The sequence below is a fragment of the Pogoniulus pusillus genome, chromosome Z (assembly GCF_015220805.1).
Source record: "Pogoniulus pusillus isolate bPogPus1 chromosome Z, bPogPus1.pri, whole genome shotgun sequence".
In the NCBI taxonomy this organism is placed as follows: domain Eukaryota; kingdom Metazoa; phylum Chordata; class Aves; order Piciformes; family Lybiidae; genus Pogoniulus; species Pogoniulus pusillus.
Genome location: NC_087309.1, coordinates 26,721,077 through 26,742,303, shown reverse-complemented (window position 1 = coordinate 26,742,303; position 21,227 = coordinate 26,721,077). Strand labels below are relative to the sequence as shown.

The window sequence follows — 21,227 nt, the reverse complement described above, 5'->3', positions numbered from 1 at the left end:
AGCAGTAGGTACCAGCAATTTATCTGAAGTCAATTTATTTGCAGCATTGGTGGTTTGACACTTGTAATAAAGCTTTGCTGTGCTCTTCTGTTCATTTTTAGATTGCCTGTGGATGGCTGTATTGGAAGATATTTTTTCCAGAGTACAGCTCATGCTACCTTACTAAATGAAATGAAGCAGCGCTTAATAGAGGTAGCAGACTTCCACCATGCTGCCAGTAAAGCACTACGAGTAGAGAGTCCTGCAGAGGGCCCTGACAGATCACCAGAGAAGGCAAACTGCTCACCAGATTACCTGACTTCACCAGAACTGCATAAGGAACTTGTCAGGTAAAAAAATCCCTGCCCAGTACAGAGCATGGTCTTAGCTCAGTGACTTATGAAGGCATGTGACCTTTGGCTGACCTGGGTGTACTGCAGGGCCTTGTTACGTGCATAGTTGTGGTCAAGCCTCTTCTGCTGTTGATACAACTTGGTTTTTGAGAGTGGGCTGATTTTGCTATTGAAGCCTGTCCTGTTGCATGGAGACTTCATCTGAGAAGTCTATCTTAAATGCTTGTAGTATTAATGTATCTGAATATTCCCAGAAACTAGTGAAAGAATTTGGAAAGAGTACGTTTTAGTGCTTTCTCTCTGCTCAACAATCAGTAGGTACAATGTAAACAAACAAGGGAGATCATATTATCGCATCCAACCATAACCTAACATTTTGCTGTACACAGCTGTTACACCAAGTCCCTAAGCTCCTCATCCAGATGTCTTTCCAACGCCTCCAGTGATGGTGACTCTACCACTCCCTGGGCAACCTATTCCAATGCCTGATGACCTTTTTGGTTAAGAAATTTTTCCTAGTATCTAATCTAATCACCTGAATGTCCTTCCAGTAGTGAAGGGCCCAAAGCTAAACACAGTACTCGAGGTGTGGCCTCACCAGTGCTGAGTACAGGGCCATGATCACTTCTCTGGTCCTCCTGGCCATGCATTAATTGACACAGGCTGGGATGTCATTTGTCTTTCTGGCCACCTGAGCACACTACTGGCTCATGTTCAGCTGGCTGTTCATAGAATCATGGAATCAACGAGGTTGGAAGAGACCTCCAAGATCATCCAGTCCAACCTATCCCCCAGCCCTAGCCAGTCAGCTAGACCATGGCACTAAGTGCCTCATCCAGCCTTCTCTTGAACACCTCCAGGGATGGTGACTCCACCACCTCTCTGGGCAGCCCATTCCAATGGCAAATACTCAGATCCATTTCTGCTAAGCAACTTTCCAGCCACTCAGCCCCAAGCCTGTGATGTTGCATGGGGTGGTTGTGACCGAAATGCAGGACTCGGCACCTGGCTTTTTTCAATGTCATACAGCTGGCCTCAGTTTATCAGTCCAGCCTGTTCAGATCCCTCTGAGAGCCTTCCTTGTCTCCAGTAGATCAACACTTCCACCCATCTTGGTGTCATCTGCAAGCTTAATGAGGGTGCATTTGATTGTCTTGTTGAGATCATCAATAAAGATGCTAAATAGATGTAGCCTAAACAATGAGCCTGGGGTTACACCTCTTGTGACCAGCCACCAGCTGTATTTAACTTTATTTACCACCCCTCTTTTTGAAAAATAATTCATAAATGTGCCATGGGTATAACAATACATGCTTTCAGTCTTTCCTTTCAGAGGAATTCCCCTCTCCAGCTGTTGTGGTTTGGGTGTTTTCCACCCCCCCACACTTTAGAAATTACCCAGACTAGACTCAGCCGTCTCTGGAAATATGAAGCTTATATTTACAGCTAGCAGAATATACAAGCAGATATTTACAGTATATACAGTTATATACAGAAATATACAAGGTAAAAGGTAATACAGAAACACAACTCCCCTCCCAGAAACCTGAGTCCCTAGGAGGGGCTCTCAACTGCCCCTTCCTTACAAAAGTGTGGTGGTTTGGCCGTCACCCACCCCCCCACACTTTAGAAGGTACCCAAATTACAGTATCACAGTATCATCAGGGTTGGAAGAGACCTCACAGATCATCAAGTCCAACCCTTTACCACAATTCTCAAGGCTAGACCATGGCACCAAGTGCCACGTCCAACCTTGCCTTGAAGTGCCCCAGGGACAGCGACTCCACCACCTCCCCGGGCAGCCCATTCCAGTGTCCAATGACTCTCTCAGTGAAGAACTTTCTCCTCACCTCAAGCCTAAATCTCCCCTGGTGCAGCCTGAGGCTGTGTCCTCTCGTTCTGGCGCTGGCCACCTGTGAGAAGAGAGCAACCTCTTCCTGGCCACAATCACCCCTCAGGTAGTTGTAGACAGCAATAAGGTCACCCCTGAGCCTCCTCTTCTCCAGGCTAAACAATCCCAGCTCCCTCAGCCTCTCCTCTCCTTCACCTTCCCCCTACTCCTCTCAACCTTACCCAAGTCCCAAGGAAGAATGGAGGTTCGGCCAGGGGGTTAGGAAGCAAAGTGGGTTAGTCCAAAATGGAGATGCATCTCAGCCAGCAGCCTGAGTGAGAGTGGTGCCGAGTGCCTTATCTATGTTTTGACTTATGTTTTTATACATCTCAGTAAGCCTATGAGGGAAGCAGACATCACCATTGTTTTCCTTTTACAGCCTATAATCTTGTTCTTCTTACCAAATTATTCTAGCGTGCTTCAAACTAGCACACCAACATAAATCCAGACTGATGTACACTCAAGTAAATTAGGAAGTTTAATAGCCATCTAAAAAACAGGGCAAATACTAATAGCAATTCATGAGGGCCTCACTCTTGGAACTTAACACTTCAATTTTTTTCATCTATGACACAGATACAGAAGACTGAAGTTTCCTAGTAATAGCGAATACCACAGTGTGAAGATGTGATGGCATTGTAGTTCTTCCAGTTTTAGGAAAGCTTGAGTAGTATGATGACAGAATGATGCCAGTTGGGAAAAGTGATACATTTCTTTTAAATTAGTGTTAGCCGAGGAGGAAATGAGAATGAAGTAGCATTAGATTTGGATCTGAAAAGAAATCTTAAAACGTAGCTCTACTCTAGTGTGACCCTTCAGAGCAAGCACCCTAGAGAAGTTGTGGGGTGAGAAGCCAAACTTGATCAGGTGTACTCTGTTTATCCCTTTGATCTCCTGAATGGGGTTAAGGGTGAGGATTGCTTGGCATAAGAGTGTTGTGAGGCAGGGAATTAGTGTGGCCGAGTCAGGAATTTTTATACAAAAATAGAGTTATTTTATTTTCCCAAAAGCCCACCCCCAAAACTATATATACAGAAATTAATTTAGTTTTAATTACTAGATTCAGTTGCCTTGAGAATATCTGCAGGGATGTCATCGAAAGTCTGACTATTTTGGAAGTCAGAAGTTGGAAAAGGCTTTAGCTATTAATTAATAGCGTTTCCCACTTAATAATGAAGCTGAGCCAAAATAACTCACGATCAGGCTGACTTCGTTCTGCGGACTGTCCCTCTCGTTCCCTTTCAGCAGCTACAGGAGAGTTGTTAGGCTTTTACAAAGGTGTCAATGGGTGAAGCAGTCCTTTGAAGCTCTTTCTATATCCAGGCCAGGCGAGGTGGGGGGGGGAGAAGTCTCAGGCAAGCACAAAGGTTCAGCAGGAACGAACTCCAAGGTGGGAACCCCAAAGGCAGGAAGCCCCCAATATTTATACCCTCTCTAGACAGAGAGCAGAGTTAGCACTTCATTAGGCGCGAAAGGGCACAGCACGGGCACCCCTCATGCAGGAAGGAAAAGCCTTTGTTCACCCCCTTCACGCCTGCAGGGCAAGCCGGGGTGTAGGGGGGGAACCAGGCGGCTTTCCCTCTCCCATTCAAGCCACGGAGGGAGAGCAATTTAGGGGTGTACAGGACTCCAGGACAAAGAGACTATTGCACCCCTGGATCGTGTGCTAATTTACGTAACTGTTTTCCTTCTCAAAATTTGTCCTGTTACTGTTTGTTATTCCCTTTCTTATTTTTCTAAACAGATTGCTTCCACTGCTGTCTTTGAAATGACACTTGGTAAACTATTCACAAAGCATCTCAAACACCTGCATTTTGGTCTGTGTTGCCTTGTAGCACTATTTATTGCCTTAACTCTGAGCCTTAGAATCATAGAATCAACCAGGTTGGAAGAGACCTCCAAGATCATCCAGTCCAACCTATCACCCAGCCCTATCCAGTCAACTAGACCATGGCACTAAGTGCCTCATCCAGTCTTTTCTTGAAGACCCCCAGGGACGGTGCCTCCACCACCTCTCTGGGCAGCCCATTCCAATGGGAAATCACTCTCTCTGTGAAGAACTTCTTCCTAATATCCAGCCTATACCTACCCTGGCACAACTTGAGACTGTGTCCCCTTGTTCTATTGCTGGTTGCCTGGGAGAAGAGGCCACCCCCCACCTGGCTACAGTGTCCCTTCAGGTAGTTGTAGACAGTAATAAGATCACCCCTGAGCCTCCTCTTCTCCAGGCTAAACAGGCCCAGCTCCCTCCTGGATTTGTGCTCCAGGCCACTGACTGATTTGTAATACATACTATGCTTATAATTAAGGTTGACATTGATTTAATTTTTTCCTTGGTTTTTTTCCCCCTGTTGTTCTTTTCAGGCTTTGCAATGTGTTTGTTTTATGGCTGGAAGAAGAGAGTTTCCAGAAAGGAGACACATATATTCCTTCTTTACCAAAGCAATATGATGCACATAGGCTTGCTAAAGTCATGCAGAATCAACAGGTGAAGTCCTTGTCTGGCCATCTGGCAACCTAGGATCCAAAATTCATGTCACTTGATAAAATGGGTCCTCTGAATTAATGAGATACTTGATGTCACTCATCTTAATACATGTATAGAGTGTATGATGCTTTTGCAGTTCTTCTATTACTAAAAATACTGTGGTACCCAAACTTTCCTTTATATATGAGTGAAGACTCATGAGTAGATTTCTTACATGTCTTAATGGGAACACAGTCCTCTATTCTGTGCTGATCTGTAATTCTTTTTTATGCTCTAAGGTAGTTTTAGAGAATTACTGAAGTTGGAACTTAAAATGACAAGACTGGAAGCTGAAATCTGCTTCTGTTGATAGTTTGTAATGTGTCAGGTTCAAATAAGTTAGTAGGAAATGTATATTATTCTGTCCATTAAGTTTGAAGTTTTAGTATAATTTAAAAACCTGTGAGGGCTAAGATTTTGAAAAGACATCTTCTGCTTTCTTTCTTTTGTTTTCTTCCTCCAGTGTATGTGACCACTGGAAATGCAGCCTGCTTTAGCTCAGTTACATGGCCAATTGTGCCATGGTGTCTGTGTTGCTTTTTTTAGTAACAAAGTTTTAATAATCTATAGTCTTTCTCTCTGAGTTGTTAGAAATCATACAGTGTGTGCTTGTCACATTTCTTTTTTAAGTGTCAAAATACTTTTGAGTGGCTTACCTGTATATGTGATTAAAATATACGCAGCTTTTTCCTTCAGTATATGGTTGGATTTTCTCCCTAGTAGCAATTTTTCCTGTGACTTAAAACTGCTGGGGTTTATTTTAGTTCTCCAGCTACTGGAATGGATGCATAGTACTGACCAAAATGGAAATCATAATATAATTCTTTTGTACTTTAGGATTTGTGGATGGAGTGTGTCAACGTTGAACTTATACACCACGAGTTTCAGGAAGCTCTAAACCTTTGGCTGCAGGTTCATCTTGAATCACATAGTCCCTGTGTTTCTGCAGGGCAAACGGATGTCAGCAACCACTTATCAGGTAGGAGATAAAAATATTGTTAATGAAAGTAGGCCAGATAGAGTTTTTGATGGTGAAGCCTCTGATCTCTTTAGAAACAACGTTGCTTATGGATAAAGATATTAGTAGAGTTTGTTTTATATCGGTATAGTATTTTCATAGAACCATAGAATAGTTTGGCTTGGAAGGGACTATAAAGACCATCTAGTTCCATCCCCTTTGCCATGGGCAGAAATGTCTTCTACTTGACCAGCTTGCTCAAAGCCATATCTAACCTGGCCTTCTATGGACAGCCTGTCCCAGTGTCTCACTGCCCTCACAGTGAAGAATGTTTTCCTTGAGTCTACTCTAAGTCCTACCTTCTTTAAGTTCAAAGCCATTACACCGTGTCCTATCCTTACATTCCCGTGCATCAAATTTTCATGGTGTTTTCACTGAGATGCTCATGTGAAAGGCTAGCACCTATGTTTTTGGGTTCACGTTTGCCACATCACAGAAGAGGAGGTCATGTGCTTCATGGGTGAGATGCATGAAGATTCCTTTGCATAGAGCATACTCTGGAGAGGCTGAATTTTCCGGAAGTTTAGATAGTTATATCTGCAAGCATAGGCATAACCCACTGTAACTGAAAACAGATTGTCTGCGTTGGGTTCTTTGTATTGTTGTTCTTAATGCCTTTCCCTGGGGTTTTGGCGTGCTAAAAAGTCTGTGACATGGAGTTCTAGATCAAGAGGGGATAAATATGTTAAAGATTGGTGAGATTAGGGGTTTTTTTGGGTGCTGATTAATCAAGAGGAAGGAGGGAATAGAAAGAAACTGGAATAGTTTCATAGGCCAGCTGGCACTCTTTGGGCAAAGAATGTGAATGTGAATCAGTAGGAGGAGAGAGCTGACCTAGAAAGAGGCAGCGTTTTGGGGAGAGATTGGAACTGTTGAGACTAGAGGTAAGGATGAATTGTGGGTGAGATGAATTTGGTCTAGACTGGGTCTAGGAGTGTCTGTCAGATGAGGGGAATGAGATGCTTAGAGGTTTGGAAGGGTTGGAGGTGGGAGTGGCTGGGGGAACAAAGAAGGCAGTGGAGCTTTGGATCCTGATGTCTGCGTAGTGGAGCTGGTCATAAAATTATCTGTGTGAAATAAATTTAAGTCAATTGAAATAGAAAGATTTAGGTGATTTTAATTTTTTTCTTCAAAGGAAGTAGTCCTTTGAAACATGTCTGCTACTAAAAATGTTTCCTGTAAAAAAAAAAAATAAAGCTTTTCTCAGTTTCCTGTAAGTTGTCTTGTTGACAAAACTTGCTTGTGCTTTCTTTCGTAGCCAAAGAGAGGATAATGAATAATTTGAAGAAGTTTGATACTCCCAAGCCCCCTCTTTTACTCCAGACAATGAGAGCTCCTGTGCCAGTTATTTCCTCTGCCAGCCTAGTAAGTCAGAAAGAAGCAATTCAGCTCATGCGCACTGACCTTAACATCTTGCAGCGACACGCCAAGTAAGATACAACTTTTCCTTCTGCCTCATTAGATGCATCTAGCAGTGTCTTCAGGTGTCCTTTAGAGCACCCTCTTTTTTGTGGTGTTGGCACAAGACTGTCAGTACTTGACTTTTGCTTCTTGTCCCATTTGTTTTTTTATTTCTTATTGGCTATTAATGTTATTATTCCACTCCTTTAGCTGAGGTAAGACTATGCAAACCTTATCTAATGACTGAAGTTACATCAGACAGCATCTAACTTCCAGTTTCATTTGGCATGCTTTTTAAAATATAACCTCTCTTTAGCTTAGATTTGTTGACAGTGAGTTAACCTTTTTGCACTAATGTAGTAGCTACAGTAGGAAGCACTGGAATCCACAAAAGAGAAATTTGATTTCTAGACTATTAGCTTTGTGAATGAAAGACTTGCTGCTTTTAATATTCCTATGAGGAGAATCCAGCTGATCTATTTTCAAACAGATGATATATCTGTAGGTGTCCTTACCCAATGTAGTTTTTAAAGAACATTATTATGAATCAGAACAAAACTTGTTAAGCCCAAGAGAGAATGCATCTAAAGCATTTCAGCATCAATTTTAGGTGGGCTTTGTTTTGTTGACTGAATTGTCCCATGGTCCAGCTTCTTGTGTGGTGGAAAATTATATTTTCTGCAGAGAGTGGTCTATTTATTTTCCTTTTGAGGTTACTGTAGAGAGTCATTAAAGAAACTCATGCAGACTTAAGTAATTTTGTTCTTATGAACCTACTTTTTTTATTACTTAGTTTAATTGAGTAACCTTCATTTCTTTTAGACAAATGTCACAGGTCTTTGTACAGCATGTTAAATTGAAATCTCATCTCTTGCTTATAAAATTTTAGCATTAACTCTTTTTGATAAACATTTTTATAACTTTCTTAATACTTTTCAGGACTGCAGCTCTCTGGGAGTCTCAGCATGTTGCTCTTAATAGTGAAATACTGGACACAGTACCTAAGCTGTATGTCAATCGGGAAGAGCAGGTCACTCTCCATTTGGAGTGCCAGGGAACTTCAAATAAAGGTTGTCAGGGAGCAGCTCTTCTAACAATCCAGGTTAGAGACTTTGCATCACCTCTGTTTTGTGGCTCTTGGGTGTGGATAGGGAAACTGAAATAGCTAAAAGGTTACAAGTATGGTAGTGGCTGATCAAATAAATCCATGCACACCTAAAAATTCCCTATAACAGCTGATGTGCAATGCTCAAAAGGAGATGGACATCAACAGCTGAAGAATATATATATTGCATAAAGTTTGTTTTGCTCATAGCATCCATTCTGAACTACTTCCCTCTTTGGGAATATACTCACTGGTAGTAATAGGGCATGAAAATATATATAGGAATATTCTCGTTTTTCTTGGTACATGAATTTCTTGATCCCCTCTAAGTTTCATTTGCTGTGGATTAGAAGTGTTACATACAAGATATGAATTATGGTATTGTGTGATAAATAAATTGGAACGTGACCAAGGATGTGTGCTTGAGCAAGGTGTGCTAAATCTGATCAAAGGTTTCAGAGCAAAGCCATCTACATTCTTATTTCTCTTACTGGGCTCTGATTAAGTTTTACAAGTAGGTGCAACATCAAAGAGATCTAGAAAAAATACATTCTGAAATGAATGTGTCTTTTTGTCATTTAGTTTGAAGGAAAACATAAAAACGAAGCAGTGAACCAGCAGCTTCATGCTTTGCGTAAAGAAGTGAGACAACTGCAGGCAGAAGCTATGAAGCCGCCTTCTCTGGGCATTGTGGAAGCAGCAGTACATGTGGAAAACTTTATAACGTAGGTTGTTAAGACACTATTTTAGGTAGTGATGTTTTATGTTTCTTTTTCTGTTTGTTTGGAGTTAGTGTGCATCTTTTGTTTTGGATTTCTTTTATGATAATACTTAACCAGCCTGGACTAATTGTGTCGCAGACCTCTATTATCTGAAGGTGGTTCACACTCAGCAGGGCACACAGGATTGTTTTCTACTTCACCTTACTCTACTGTGTATTAGAATACCCCCTGCAGGCCTTCACAAGCTGACTGGGTGATGACAGGAATGTTATATTAAACTTTATCACAGTATCAACAAGGTTGGAAAAGACCTCACAGATCATCAAGTCCAACCCTTTACCACAATTCTCAAGGCTAGACCATGGCACCAAGTGCCACATCCAATCTTGCCTTGAACAGCCCCAGGGACGGCGACTCCACCACCTCCCCGGGCAGCCCATTCCAGTGTCCAATGACTCTCTCAGTGAAGAACTTTCTCCTCACCTCAAGCCTAAATTTCCCCTGCCATAGCTTGAGGCTGTGTCCTCTTGTTCTGGTGCTGGCCACCTGAGAGAAGAGAGCAACCTCCTCCTGGCCACAACCACCCCTCAGGTAGTTGCAGACAGCAATGAGGTCACCCCTGAGCCTCCTCTTCTCCAGGCTAAACAATCCCAGCTCCCTCAGCCTCTCCTCGTAGGGCCTGTGCTCAAGGCCTCTCACCAGCCTCATCGCCCTTCTCTGGACACGCTCAAGCATCTCAATGTCCTTCCTAAACTGGGGGGCCCAGAACTGAACACAGTACTTAAGGTGAGGTCTATCCATTCCAGGCAGCAAAATTACTCGAATCAAACTTGGATCTCTTTAGTTGAAATGTATAGAAATACCTGAAGAAAGACAGAGCCAGGCTCTTTGCAGGATACTCAGTGACAAGAGCAGAGGCACTGGGCATGAAATAAAGCACAGGAGATTCCCTCTGAACGTCAGGAGGCACTTTTTTCTGGGAGGGATGGCACAGGCTCCCCAGAGAGGCTGTGGTGACTCCATCTTTGGAGATACTCAGAAGTCATCTGGATGTAGTCCTGGGCAAGTAGCTTGGCTGGGGAGGGGGTGGTAGAGATTTCCCTCCCAACTTCAACCATGCTGTGATTCTGTGAACCCATGCTTGAGTATCACATAAGCCATGAATAACCCATCTCACAGCTATATATTGGCAAGAAATCTTTCTTTATTGTCACAGATTATTTTCCATACATAATGTAATCCACTTTTTTTTTTCAGAGCCTTAATAAATATCTACAAAGTGCAGCCTATGCCTGCAATTAAGAAGGTTGGGATTAGTTTGTTTTTCACATTAGTGGAATATGTGTGTGATGAAACTCAACGCAACCCTCCTACAAGGCAGTTCTTCACATCCTGCATTGAAATTCTAGGCCAGGTGAGTTTATTCTGAGACCGCTGCATGCCTAAGAAAAGTTTCTTGTGTGCCATACTTGAAAGAGGATGGATTCAGATTAAGGACAGGCAAGAAGTTCTTCACTATGAGGATGGTGAGGCACTGGAACACATTGCCCGGAAGAGTTGTAGATGCCAAATCACTGGGAGTGTTCAGGGCCAAGTTGGATGGGGTTTTGACCAACGTGGTTTAGGAGGAGGTTTCTCTGTCTGGCTTGGGGAATGAAACTAGATTGTGTTCAAGGTCCCTACGTAAACCATTCTATAATAAAGCCTATTCTAGTTGACTGCTGATACTGGGATATCAGCAGTCAACTAGAAAGCCTGAAAATTGACTTCTGATCTTCCATTCCATTTTCCTTTCAACTAGTGGTATAACATACGCAGTCTTCAGGAGAGTTTGAACTTTCATTTAAGCAAAATAAACAACTATTTCTCTGAGACGCCTGCTTGGTGCTAATATATACTCATTGTCGTAGTTAACTGCAGAGCTAGGCTAGGTTTTTGGCAAAGTAACTAAAGTTTGGCTACTTGCAGTGTATAATAGATGTTTTGGTACCTATTTTGCTGTTGCTGATCACTTTCATGTGTATATTCTTGTTTAGCTGCCTCTCTTCTACAGCCTTGCAGTACTCTCTGTGTAGGGAGTTTGCCAGAAGTTTATTAGTAAATATTTTAACTGTTGGCAATAAGTGGATACTCTGAAAAAGGTGTTGGGATCTGCTTTTGGTCCATGTGTTTATCTCTTAGAAGCAGTTTGTTTCCTTGTAAAAGTGTCCTGTAGCACCCCTTAAACACAGAAGTGCTGAAAAGCTCTTCATAGCTGTAGTTCTGTTTAAACTTTTCCTAATGTCAAGCAGGGCAGCTGAGATTTAGATGTTTTCTTTTGCTATACCATAAGAAGAATTGTATTAATAGATACATTTAAAGAACATGTGTGGTCACCAGTGCTGTTCATAAGTGTGCTAGGGGAACATTTATCCATTATGTCTTGCGTAACAGTACTGTTTAGTTGCTATTGAGCTCCTACAGTCTTTGGAGAAAATTCTCCTTCTTTAAAAGAGGACCAAAGTGGTGTTTATCTGAGAGCCTTTTGTCAAGACCTGTGTTTTCCAATAGATTCGTACTGGACCGTTTTTCTCACCATTCCCACTTTTCTCAGGTGTTCATCAGTGGGACCAAATCAGAATGCAAACATCTCCTCCAAACTATCCTGCAGAATCGAAGGCTCTGTACTCTTCTCTCTCCTTACTTCACTCCTGTTGCCTCTCCCAGTGAATTTGTGACTTTATATGAAAAGGTTGTGGCCTTTCTGAGTGAGGATAACAGCGACGTTGTCTTCATGCTCCTTACAAAGGTAGAGTTCTGACGAGTGCTGTATCTGGTTTGATTTTGTGTGTGTTCTTTCCCTGAAGACAGTCACTTTAGGCTAAGAAAGAGGTGCAAATCTGGTACTTTAAAATAAATTACAGGTTCTATAGACCTGTGTTGCTCATCCCAAGTGGTATGTGTTGTATGCTCAATAGGGCCTAGAGGCAAAAGCAAATAGGAATCTTAACCTACCTTTTCTTAGCCCAGACAGTCTTCATAGGGCCTGTTCTTCAGTGCAATCTGAAAATTAATGCAGGCTCTCAATATCTTATTCTGCCTGATGTTTCTCCAGAGGTATTGGCAGTGAATCCCAGATATCTTATAAACAAATCCCCCAAAAAATTTGAAACAGTATCTTTCATCTCTTGTTGGCTGTCAATCTATGTTCTTCCTACCTACCTTAAAACACGGAGAACTAGAGCCAGTGATTTCTGCATCTCTCCTCTCTGGGCTGTCTGCCTGTTGGTGGAGGAATTACTGTTAGGCTTTGATACCACTCCGATTCTCGTAATAACGCAGAAATAACTGTGAATAGCAGGCAGTCTGTTTTGAGCATGTCTCTGAACTGTCCTTAGTGGTGGGTCAGCACTGTCCCTGCAGACCTGTTTCTGAACTGATGGCCCAGAGGCTATAAAAGCTTTGTGCCTCCACCTGGAAATTTATGGACTATGTAGATGAGTTCAGTGTAGTGCTTTTAAGTGTTTGTTTAAACAGACAGTGATACTGAAGTGGGAAAATTCATACACATCTTTATGAATCTGAGAACCCCTGCCAAAGGTTGTTTTGTAAATTTAGGGACTTCTGGAATGTGCTAAATCATAAACTTGGGTTTGAGTTAAAACTAATCAGGTGCAAACTTAAGTTTCTCTTAAATGTAAAAATCCATACCCTCAGCCCTTGACAATTTCTCCTAAGGGTATTGTAACTGTTGTATCTTCTACTTACAAATGCTTCCTGTCCTGTGTTCTAGTTTGACCTTATGCAGTGGTTAAGTGTTGCTAAGCCATCTCTATCTGAACGTACCCAGCTTCTGGAATCTATTCACTTGTCTCTCAGTGCATGTGGCCTTGAACCTGAAGAGGATATTTTGATGCCATTTAATATCTTCTGCAAGCATTGGACTAACCTTCTCCAATATCAATTCCCAGATCACTATAGTGATTTCCTAAGATTGTTTGTGCAAAGTGAGTATGTGAATTGATGCATACTAAGCCTTTTGTACAGAACCCTTTCATCTTAGAGAGCTGCATACAGTAGAGTTAAATTGCTGCAAATATGGAATAATTTAAACTGTGTTAACTTTCTATATGCACTTTTGTGTGCATCTTATGTGATGTGTTTTTATTGGACGTATTGTAGCTCTGCTAGAAGGAAATACTTTTCTGCAGATCCAAGTACACAAATCAGTGACAACAGATTTTCAGCTTATATTATAGGAGAAGGATGGAAGAGAAGTTTCTATTAATGGAAACACTTAGTAATTGTAATTATGCCACAGTCTGTAGTGTACCAACCTTCTTCCTGAGTACCATTTGATGTCAAACTGAGAATTACAATTACGATGACCTAGGATATTGAAATCTGCTGAAAATCTTTTGGCTGACATTAGATGCTATCCATAAATTACTTTGCTTCTAAAATGTGAACAAAAGTACTTCCTTTCTGTCAAACCATATGTGGTGTCTTATGTGCTAAGGATATACTAAATGCCTAGGAAACTTTGTAGGATAAGAGCATATGGATGCTAAAGGAGAATGTTATCTTATGTTTGGGGGTTAGAGATATCTTTTAACCTTAAACTTGAGGCTTTCTAACTCATGCCTTAACTAAATTTTTTTCATGTGGTAGGGAGCTCTAATTTCTACCTTTTCTGATTAATTTTGAGAAAAGGATTAATAACCTTCTCCTGACTTTCCCAAATACATTGCCTTCTCTTTCTCCTAAGGCTCATCAGAGCAGCTTCTAAGCCCGGACTGTTGGAAGGCATCACTTAGAGCTTTGGGATGTAGTTCACCAGCGACCGGACAGGCAAGCTTAAAGAAAAGTGATTCTACTGAGAGTTCTGTATTGCGAGATACTGCAAAAAGTCTTCTCTCTGCAGAGCAGGTGGGTCCCTCTTTGGTTGATTTATGATAATTTTTCATCTGAAACAGATCCCTAGCAATGACAGGTAGTACTGCTGTACAGTCTTTCTGTAGCTGATTAACGATTTCCTTCTTTTTACAGGTTAGAGAGACAATAGAATGGCTTTCCACATCTTTCTGCAAGCTCCGGCTGGCATCAGTGGACTTCAGGACTTTTGGCTTGTTTTCAAAATGGAGTCCTTATGTGGCTGAAGTGAACACATTTCTAGAGTATCTCATTAAGAGACTTATTGATACTGAAGCTGCTGATTTAGTCCAAGAGCCTGTTGGCAGTAACAGAGTTCTAGCAGGTAACCTGTCTTCAAGGCAGACTTTAGAACTTAGAAACTTCAGAAGCAGCACTTTGCTTCTCTAATTTCCTCCTATCAAAGACCATTTAAATGCAGAATGAGAATATTTTGCTGTGTATTTGGGCAATGATGAGAACATTAAAATACAAATGACAAATGTTGATGCTACATTGTGGCCATGTGGGACTTCATGGTCTATGGTTGTTGAAGAAAGCTTGTTTTTTTTTTACTTTGCTTTAAAATGATTTTGTGAAGGAGTCATACCTTCTTCAGAAGCATTCAGTCTTTTGCACCGAGCAAAGGTTTGGAGATGAGGTACTAGTGAATTTCATTATGGTGTGGTTTTGTTTTGGGGGAAGTCCCCCCAGACACTTTTTATTTTAGTACATGAATGTTTATTTTAATAGATTAATAATCTTTACCTCACCATCTCAGGTGTTATTTATGTCAGTTTAAACACATCTAAACAATGCAGAATGCTTGTGGTTGTTGTTAAAACAACATATTGTTAACCACAGGTACTAATAAGCACATTGTATTTTACATTTTCATTTGACTAGGAAGAACTGTTCAAATGTTGGAATTTGTGGAGGACTGTGTTGTATTCAAGTCTGAGAAATGTAATATGTTCCCTATTACTGATTTTAAGGGAGAAAAGCCAAACAACATCTTTGTTTTGTTTTCTTCTAGCATTGCAGTCCTTGTATTCAGTTATTGTTGGACTCTTCAAACCATGGATACTAGTTCTGGATAAGGAAGATGCAAGGTATATATAGCATTTTAAAAGTAAAGTTATTTTTGTTCTAAAGTAAGGACTTTAACTGTGTATGAATGGCCTTTATTGTTACCTGCTTGGATTTTTTTTTTTTTTTTAATTTCTGACCATGTTGTGACTTTTCATTAAATAATTGTACTTGTGTAATGTCCTTGAGTTACAGAAGTAATTCATGAGTCCTTGTAAGTCAAATTTTCCAAGACTTGGATTGAATAAAGGTTTTAGATACAAGAAATATAACCAAGATCTGGTCAAGAGGCAGAGATTAAAAAAATATGGAGTTCACTTAGTTTTGGAAGCACTCAAATTTAAATTTTTGCTGCCATTTTTTTTCTTGACATCCATGGTACTGATAACCTTTAAAAAAAAAAAGCTGAACAAATACCACCTATGTGCTAGTGGCACATAAAGAACCCTTAAATCAGTCCTGTAATGATGATTTACTGTCTTCTCATGGAGTGTTATTTGTAATGATACAGACTTGAATTTTACCTTCTTCCAAAGCCAAAACGTATTGAAGCTGTGAGTGCATCTCCACTACTTAAGTAGAAGGCTGTTTGCAGAGGGTATGTGCTGTCATTCAAAAGTCCCTGTGTTTTGGTATTTAATTTAGTTATAAATATCACACATCTCTTCTTAGTCGATGATAGTGTGGTTCCTCAGTGTGGCATTGGAGTATGTACCTCTTGTAAGGAAGAAAGAGGCAGTCTTGAAGAGCTGAGTTTGAATGAAAGTACTGCTGATAGCTGCAGTGTTGATTTGCTGGGTACTACCTATTATGTTGACTTACTGTACTTACGAATATTTAAATCATGTAAGTGTTTATGATGTGGTACTGATCTCAGCACTTGAATTTGTTGCTTTCCTTCTCTTAAGTAACCAGCCCTGTTACCCTTGGTTAGAGAGTGACACTCCTGTAGCATCCACCATGGTCCATTTGTTTACAGATTGCATCAAGCTTTTGCATGAGAGCTTTAAAGGTGGGTGAAATCTATGGTCTTTTAATGTAGTGGCACTTTGTGCTCTACCAGACTAAAAGATTTTTTTTTTTGACTGAGATGTAGGATGAGAGTGGATATTGTTTGTTGTTAACTTTTAGCCAGGATGGTCATTCCATTGTTACCAGGAGAATTTCTTTACTTCATTCATAGAATCATAGAATCAACCAGGTTGGAAGAGACCTCCAAGATCATCCAGTCCAACTTAGCACCCAGCCCTAGCCAGTCAACTAGACCATGGCACTAAGTGCCTCATCCAGTCTTTTCTTGAAGACCCCCAGGGACAGTGCCTCCACCACCTCCCTGGGCAGCCCATTCCAATGGCAAATCACTCTCTCTGTGAAGAACTTCTTCCTAATATCCAGCCTATACCTACCCTGGCACAACTTGAGACTGTGTCCCCTTGTTCTATTGCTGATTACCTGGGAGAAGAGGCCACCCCCCACCTGGCTACAATGTCCCTTCAGGTAGTTGTAGACAGTAATAAGATCACCCCTGAGCCTCCTCTTCTCCAGGCTAAACAGGCCCAGCTCCCGCAACCTCTCCTCATAGGATTTGTGCTCCAGGCCCCTCACCAGCTTTGTTGCCCTTCTCTGGACATGTTCCAGCACCTCAACATCTTTCTTGAATTGAGGGGCCCAGAACTGGACACAGTACTCAAGGTGTGGCCTGGCCAGTGCTGAGTACAGGGGAAGAATAACCTCCCTTGTCCTACTGGCCACACTGTTCCTGATGCAGGCCAGGATGCCATTGGCTCTCTTGGCCACCTGGGCACACTGCTGGCTCATCTTCAGCTTACTATCTATCAGTACCCCCAGGTCCCTTTCCTCCTGGCTGCTCTCCAGCCACTCAGTCCCCTTTTTTTTTTATGTTGTCAGGGGTGGATAATGTTACTGATAGATGCATGTCTGTCAGAGAGCAGTGTCAAAATGAGGGAAGGTAAAGCAAAATGAGCTGTAATGAGTAGCATGACTTCATTCCAGCTCTGTCTGTTGTTCTTATATGACCTGTGCAGTAGTTGATGACCAATAAATGTGTCTAAGCAGTTACCAAGTCTGACTGTTCTTAGCTTGTATTTAGCATTGATTATTATAGAATGTAGTTGCACATAGCAATGGGAAAAAATTCACAGTACCTCTTAACTTTTAGAGATGAAGTAGATTCAAACCTTGCTTGTAGGAAACAAGTAATTAAAAACGCTGTGCTATTATGTGGTTTATGAAAACTGAAATAATGTAAGATAAAAATGTTCTGCTTTGAAGGTGTGTTTTGTAACTTCAGATTATCATGCAGGTTGAGGAAAGACATGAAATCAGAGAGTCATAGAATGGTCTGGGTTGGAAGGGACCTCTGAAGATCACTACTCTAACCCCCTGCAGTGAGCAGGGACATCTTTGACTAGATCAGGTTGTCCAGATCCCTGTTGAGCCTCACTTTGATTATCTCCAGGGATGGGGCCTCAACCACTACCATGGGCAGCCTGTTCCAGTGTTCCACCACCCTCCTAGTAAAGAGCTTGTTCCTAACATCCAATCTAAATCTGCCCTTCTCTAGTTTGAAGCCACTGCCCCTTGTCCTGTTCCCACAGGCCTTTGTAAACAGTCTCTCTCAGTCCTTCTAGTGAGCTCCCTTCAGGTACTGGAGGGCCACTACTACCTCTTCCCAGAGATGCCTTCTCTTCAGGCTGAACAATCCCAGCTCCCTTAGCGTGTTGTTGTAGCAGAGGTGCAGCCAACCACCTGACCATTTTTCTGGCCCTCCTCTGAACCTGCTCTGTCAGGTCCATATCCTTCCCATATTGAAAGTTCCAGAGCTGGATGCAGTATTCCAGGTGAGGTCTCACCAGAACAAAGTGGTGGAATCACCTCTTTGGGTCTGCTGCCAATGCATCTTATGATGCAGCCCAGGATATGATTTACCTTCTGGGCTGCAAGCACACACTGCTTGCTCATGTCCAGCTTCCATTAGCACCCCCAAGTCTTTTTCTACGGGGCTGCTTTCTATTACCTTATGTTTTAGTTTGTATTGATAGTGAGGATTGATCTGGCCCAGGTGCTGCTCTTCTACTTGCTGATTTGGAGAACAGAAATCTAAAAGCTTTAGGGTGCATTTTTTTTCTTTGAATATATCTTAGTTTAACATTTATTTATGGGGTTTCATCTTCAAAATTGGACTTCCTTCTGTAATCAGGCTTTTCCTAAATTTTTTTCCCCTGTTGTTAATTCAGCCATTTTCTTTGAATATAGATAAGCTGTTGCCAAGTCACCATGGGGCTCTCTGGTTGCATTTAATGCATTACTGTGAGTGTTGCACAGCCCCCAAAATGCCGGAGTTTATTCTCTATGCTTTCCACACTGAATTCAGAAAGCTCCCGTGGAAGGAAATGCATCCAGATCAGATGCTTATGGAAGAGTTCTTTAAAGTAAGTACACAGCATCTGTTGAATTAAGTTCATCATCAACGTTGTCCTTGACAATAACTGGAGAGCTAGAGAGAGTTATTTTAACCAGTAAGCTTTTAAAGTTTGTTTGTAGTATTCACAGCAGACTGACTTTTATCTGTGACTGTTACTGAATCTTGGGCAGAGTTGTGGAGAGTGATTAAACAGACAGTCCTTGTATTCTGGCGTTGTTTTATCTGAATATCTCATTACATATATTTTACTGTTATCACTATCACTTTCTCACTTAAAAGTTATCTGAGACAATGTAAAGCTGCAGATAGGTGTGGAAATGCTCCAGGGTTTATTGCTAACTTCTTTAGGATAAGTTTTTTCAGTTCTAAACAGGCTCAGATTTTCTTAGTTTCTTATAGTGAAGAGAAGTGGAGAGAATCATGCAGCTAAGAGTTTGTAATAGATTTCTTTTTTTTTTCCACTAAATTGCAGTATCTTGCTAGTCTGTAGTGATTGCTTGAGAGGCTTAGAAAGTTTTCTGTGCAGCTCTTCTGGTGGGAGGGAAGTGGCATCTGTCTTTTGCTCTGCTGATCTAAAATGCTGTTGTGGATTTATAGCTGCTAAGAAACTGAAAATATGAAATCACTTCTCTTGGATTGTTTTATATGTCTGTCACTTTTCTTTCTTCTTCTAGATTGAAAGAGGCAGCCCCAAGAGTTGTTTCTTATTCTTGGGCTATGTTCTGTGTGAAATAAACTGGGTCAGCGTCCTTTCAGATGCGTGGAATCCTAACCCTCACCCTCAAACTCACAACATGATCGTCTGTCTGCTGTATATGATGGTCCTGTTGGCAAAGGAGGAGCAACTTATAGGCAAGGAGGTAATTCTTGGGAAGATTCCCACCTGTCTGTCTTAGAAGAAGACTAAGCCTTTGCTAGCAAGGGCACAGGGTATGACTTCTCTCTTGTTTGCAGAACAACAAACTCAAAAGTTTTTTGCATAAGCAGAATAAGTTGAATAGTTATCCTGAAGATGGCCAAGACCAATTCCTTATGTGAGGCATTTTGTCTAATTTGTGGGGGAAAAAATAGCTCCTGCCCACTTCAGGAAGCTTCTCTAGGTACTTGGTTAAACTGTTGTTGTAAAGAGCAAGCAAATAGATGCAGTTTCCTGGAGTTACAAAATTGGTATTGGAAAGAACAAATGTATGTTTAATAAGTGTTTTAAACACTGTTGATTTTTATATATAAGGCTGCTGCACAGTTCTTTTTCCTTTCATTAAGTATGGGGTGTTACACGGTTTAGATTTCTTGTCTCTTGAGGCAGCCTTTAGTTAAAATGTCTGCTTCCTTTTCTCTCTCTTGATTTTGGAGGGCTCTGTTTCTAAGCATGTGCAAAGCAAAGGTAGTATTAGCAGCAATTTGGGTGCACCTATAATATGTGCATATATGTTTGTGTACCAGTTATGTGCACCTATGTGTAAGTGCATTTGTACTGTGCATGCATAGGTGTATATACGTATATATAAATATATGTATGCTTGCCCAGCATCCAGTTTATTAGTTCAGGCAATCTGCTGACATGAATTTAGAAGCAGGTGTGACTGTGGCATTTGAGCCTGTGGCACCTGTGGTGCTGTGAGAAGGATGGAGAGGCTTGCTGAGTCACATAGATCTCTGGTGTGCCTTGTTTTTTTTTTTTAACATGAGTGGCAGCATGTGGAAGGGTGGTGAGGAATCATTCATTTATGAAAATCTTACGTCTGACTGTTTTACTGTGCACATTTGTGATGTTTTCCAACTTTCAGATCTTCAGCAGTAGTCACACTTCAGGTTGATTGGGTTAAATGTAGCTGAGCAGTGGGATTAGTTCCTGTGAAGTTAGCAGGAAAACTTGATCTGGATGTGGTTTGTGTCATAGCTGTCTAAATCAAAAATATTTGTCTACTTGAACATATTTTCTCAGGGCTTATAAATAAGTGTTGTTCAGCCTTTACTCAGAACTGCTCTTGCACTTATTTCTTAACTGTAAATTTCTCCCTTCTTAACTTTATATCGTGATGACAAGCCACAATAATGTAACAACATCTTGAAAGCTAGATATATCTTCAAGAAGCTTGGTACTGTCTGCTTTTGAGTTACTGAGGACAGATTACTTTGTTGACTCTTAGGTTGAGTGTTCTTGTTCCCTTGCTCTGAAGGAGGATTTGATCATCTCTGATTCTGAGTGGTTTTCTCATTTGTAATTGTATTCTAGTTTTTCTGAACTGTTGGAGTAAGAAAGAGAAACACTGAGTGTTAGGCTGAACTTTTGAAGCTCTGCTCTTGCTAATAGCTTGCAGGTAGGTCTAGCACAGTGTCATTCAGTCCATTACTTCTGGAGGACTCTGAAAGGGACTAGGTAATCTTCAAGAAGTCTCATTTCACATCTGCCAACTTTATCCTGCTTGCAGTGTCTTCCATTTTCCATTTCCTCTGAGACATTAGGATATGTTGTGTCAAGATGTCACCAACAAACTTCAGTTAACACTGTGTTCCAGGTCAGGAAAATTACTGGAGTTGACTGCTTTGACCTGAATGCTTTGCTTATCAGAAACTTCTTAAACTTCAAAACACACCTGTTTGTACACTGTATGAGTCAGCCTCAGGAATTCCCTTCTAGCCTCCAGCAGTGTGTTAAACTGACGTGCCATCACTTGTTTTTGTTTTACTTCCCAGAAACCTCTTGTGACACCTTGACCTAAATTTCAAACTTTCTCAGTCCTGTGTTCCTGGACATGAGCAACTTGAGCAGTACGTGATGTACTGGTGTCTCATTCTTGTTGCTG

The 21,227-nt window shown here is 41.2% G+C and overlaps 1 protein-coding gene across 1 annotated transcript in view; it reads left to right on the top strand.

The window, feature by feature from the left end:
* EPG5 (ectopic P-granules 5 autophagy tethering factor) overlaps positions 1 to 21,227 on the top strand; it is a 67,627-nt gene that overhangs the window by 34,131 nt on the left and 12,269 nt on the right. The window contains exons 23-37 of the mRNA XM_064139946.1: positions 102 to 329; positions 4,588 to 4,711; positions 5,588 to 5,729; positions 7,027 to 7,198; positions 8,109 to 8,271; positions 8,857 to 8,999; positions 10,254 to 10,410; positions 11,590 to 11,784; positions 12,769 to 12,982; positions 13,744 to 13,904; positions 14,025 to 14,232; positions 14,923 to 14,998; positions 15,884 to 15,987; positions 18,252 to 18,427; positions 19,095 to 19,280. Coding sequence (XP_063996016.1) covers positions 102 to 329; positions 4,588 to 4,711; positions 5,588 to 5,729; positions 7,027 to 7,198; positions 8,109 to 8,271; positions 8,857 to 8,999; positions 10,254 to 10,410; positions 11,590 to 11,784; positions 12,769 to 12,982; positions 13,744 to 13,904; positions 14,025 to 14,232; positions 14,923 to 14,998; positions 15,884 to 15,987; positions 18,252 to 18,427; positions 19,095 to 19,280 — 2,449 coding nt within the window. The remainder of the gene's footprint in view (positions 1 to 101; positions 330 to 4,587; positions 4,712 to 5,587; positions 5,730 to 7,026; positions 7,199 to 8,108; positions 8,272 to 8,856; positions 9,000 to 10,253; positions 10,411 to 11,589; positions 11,785 to 12,768; positions 12,983 to 13,743; positions 13,905 to 14,024; positions 14,233 to 14,922; positions 14,999 to 15,883; positions 15,988 to 18,251; positions 18,428 to 19,094; positions 19,281 to 21,227) is intronic.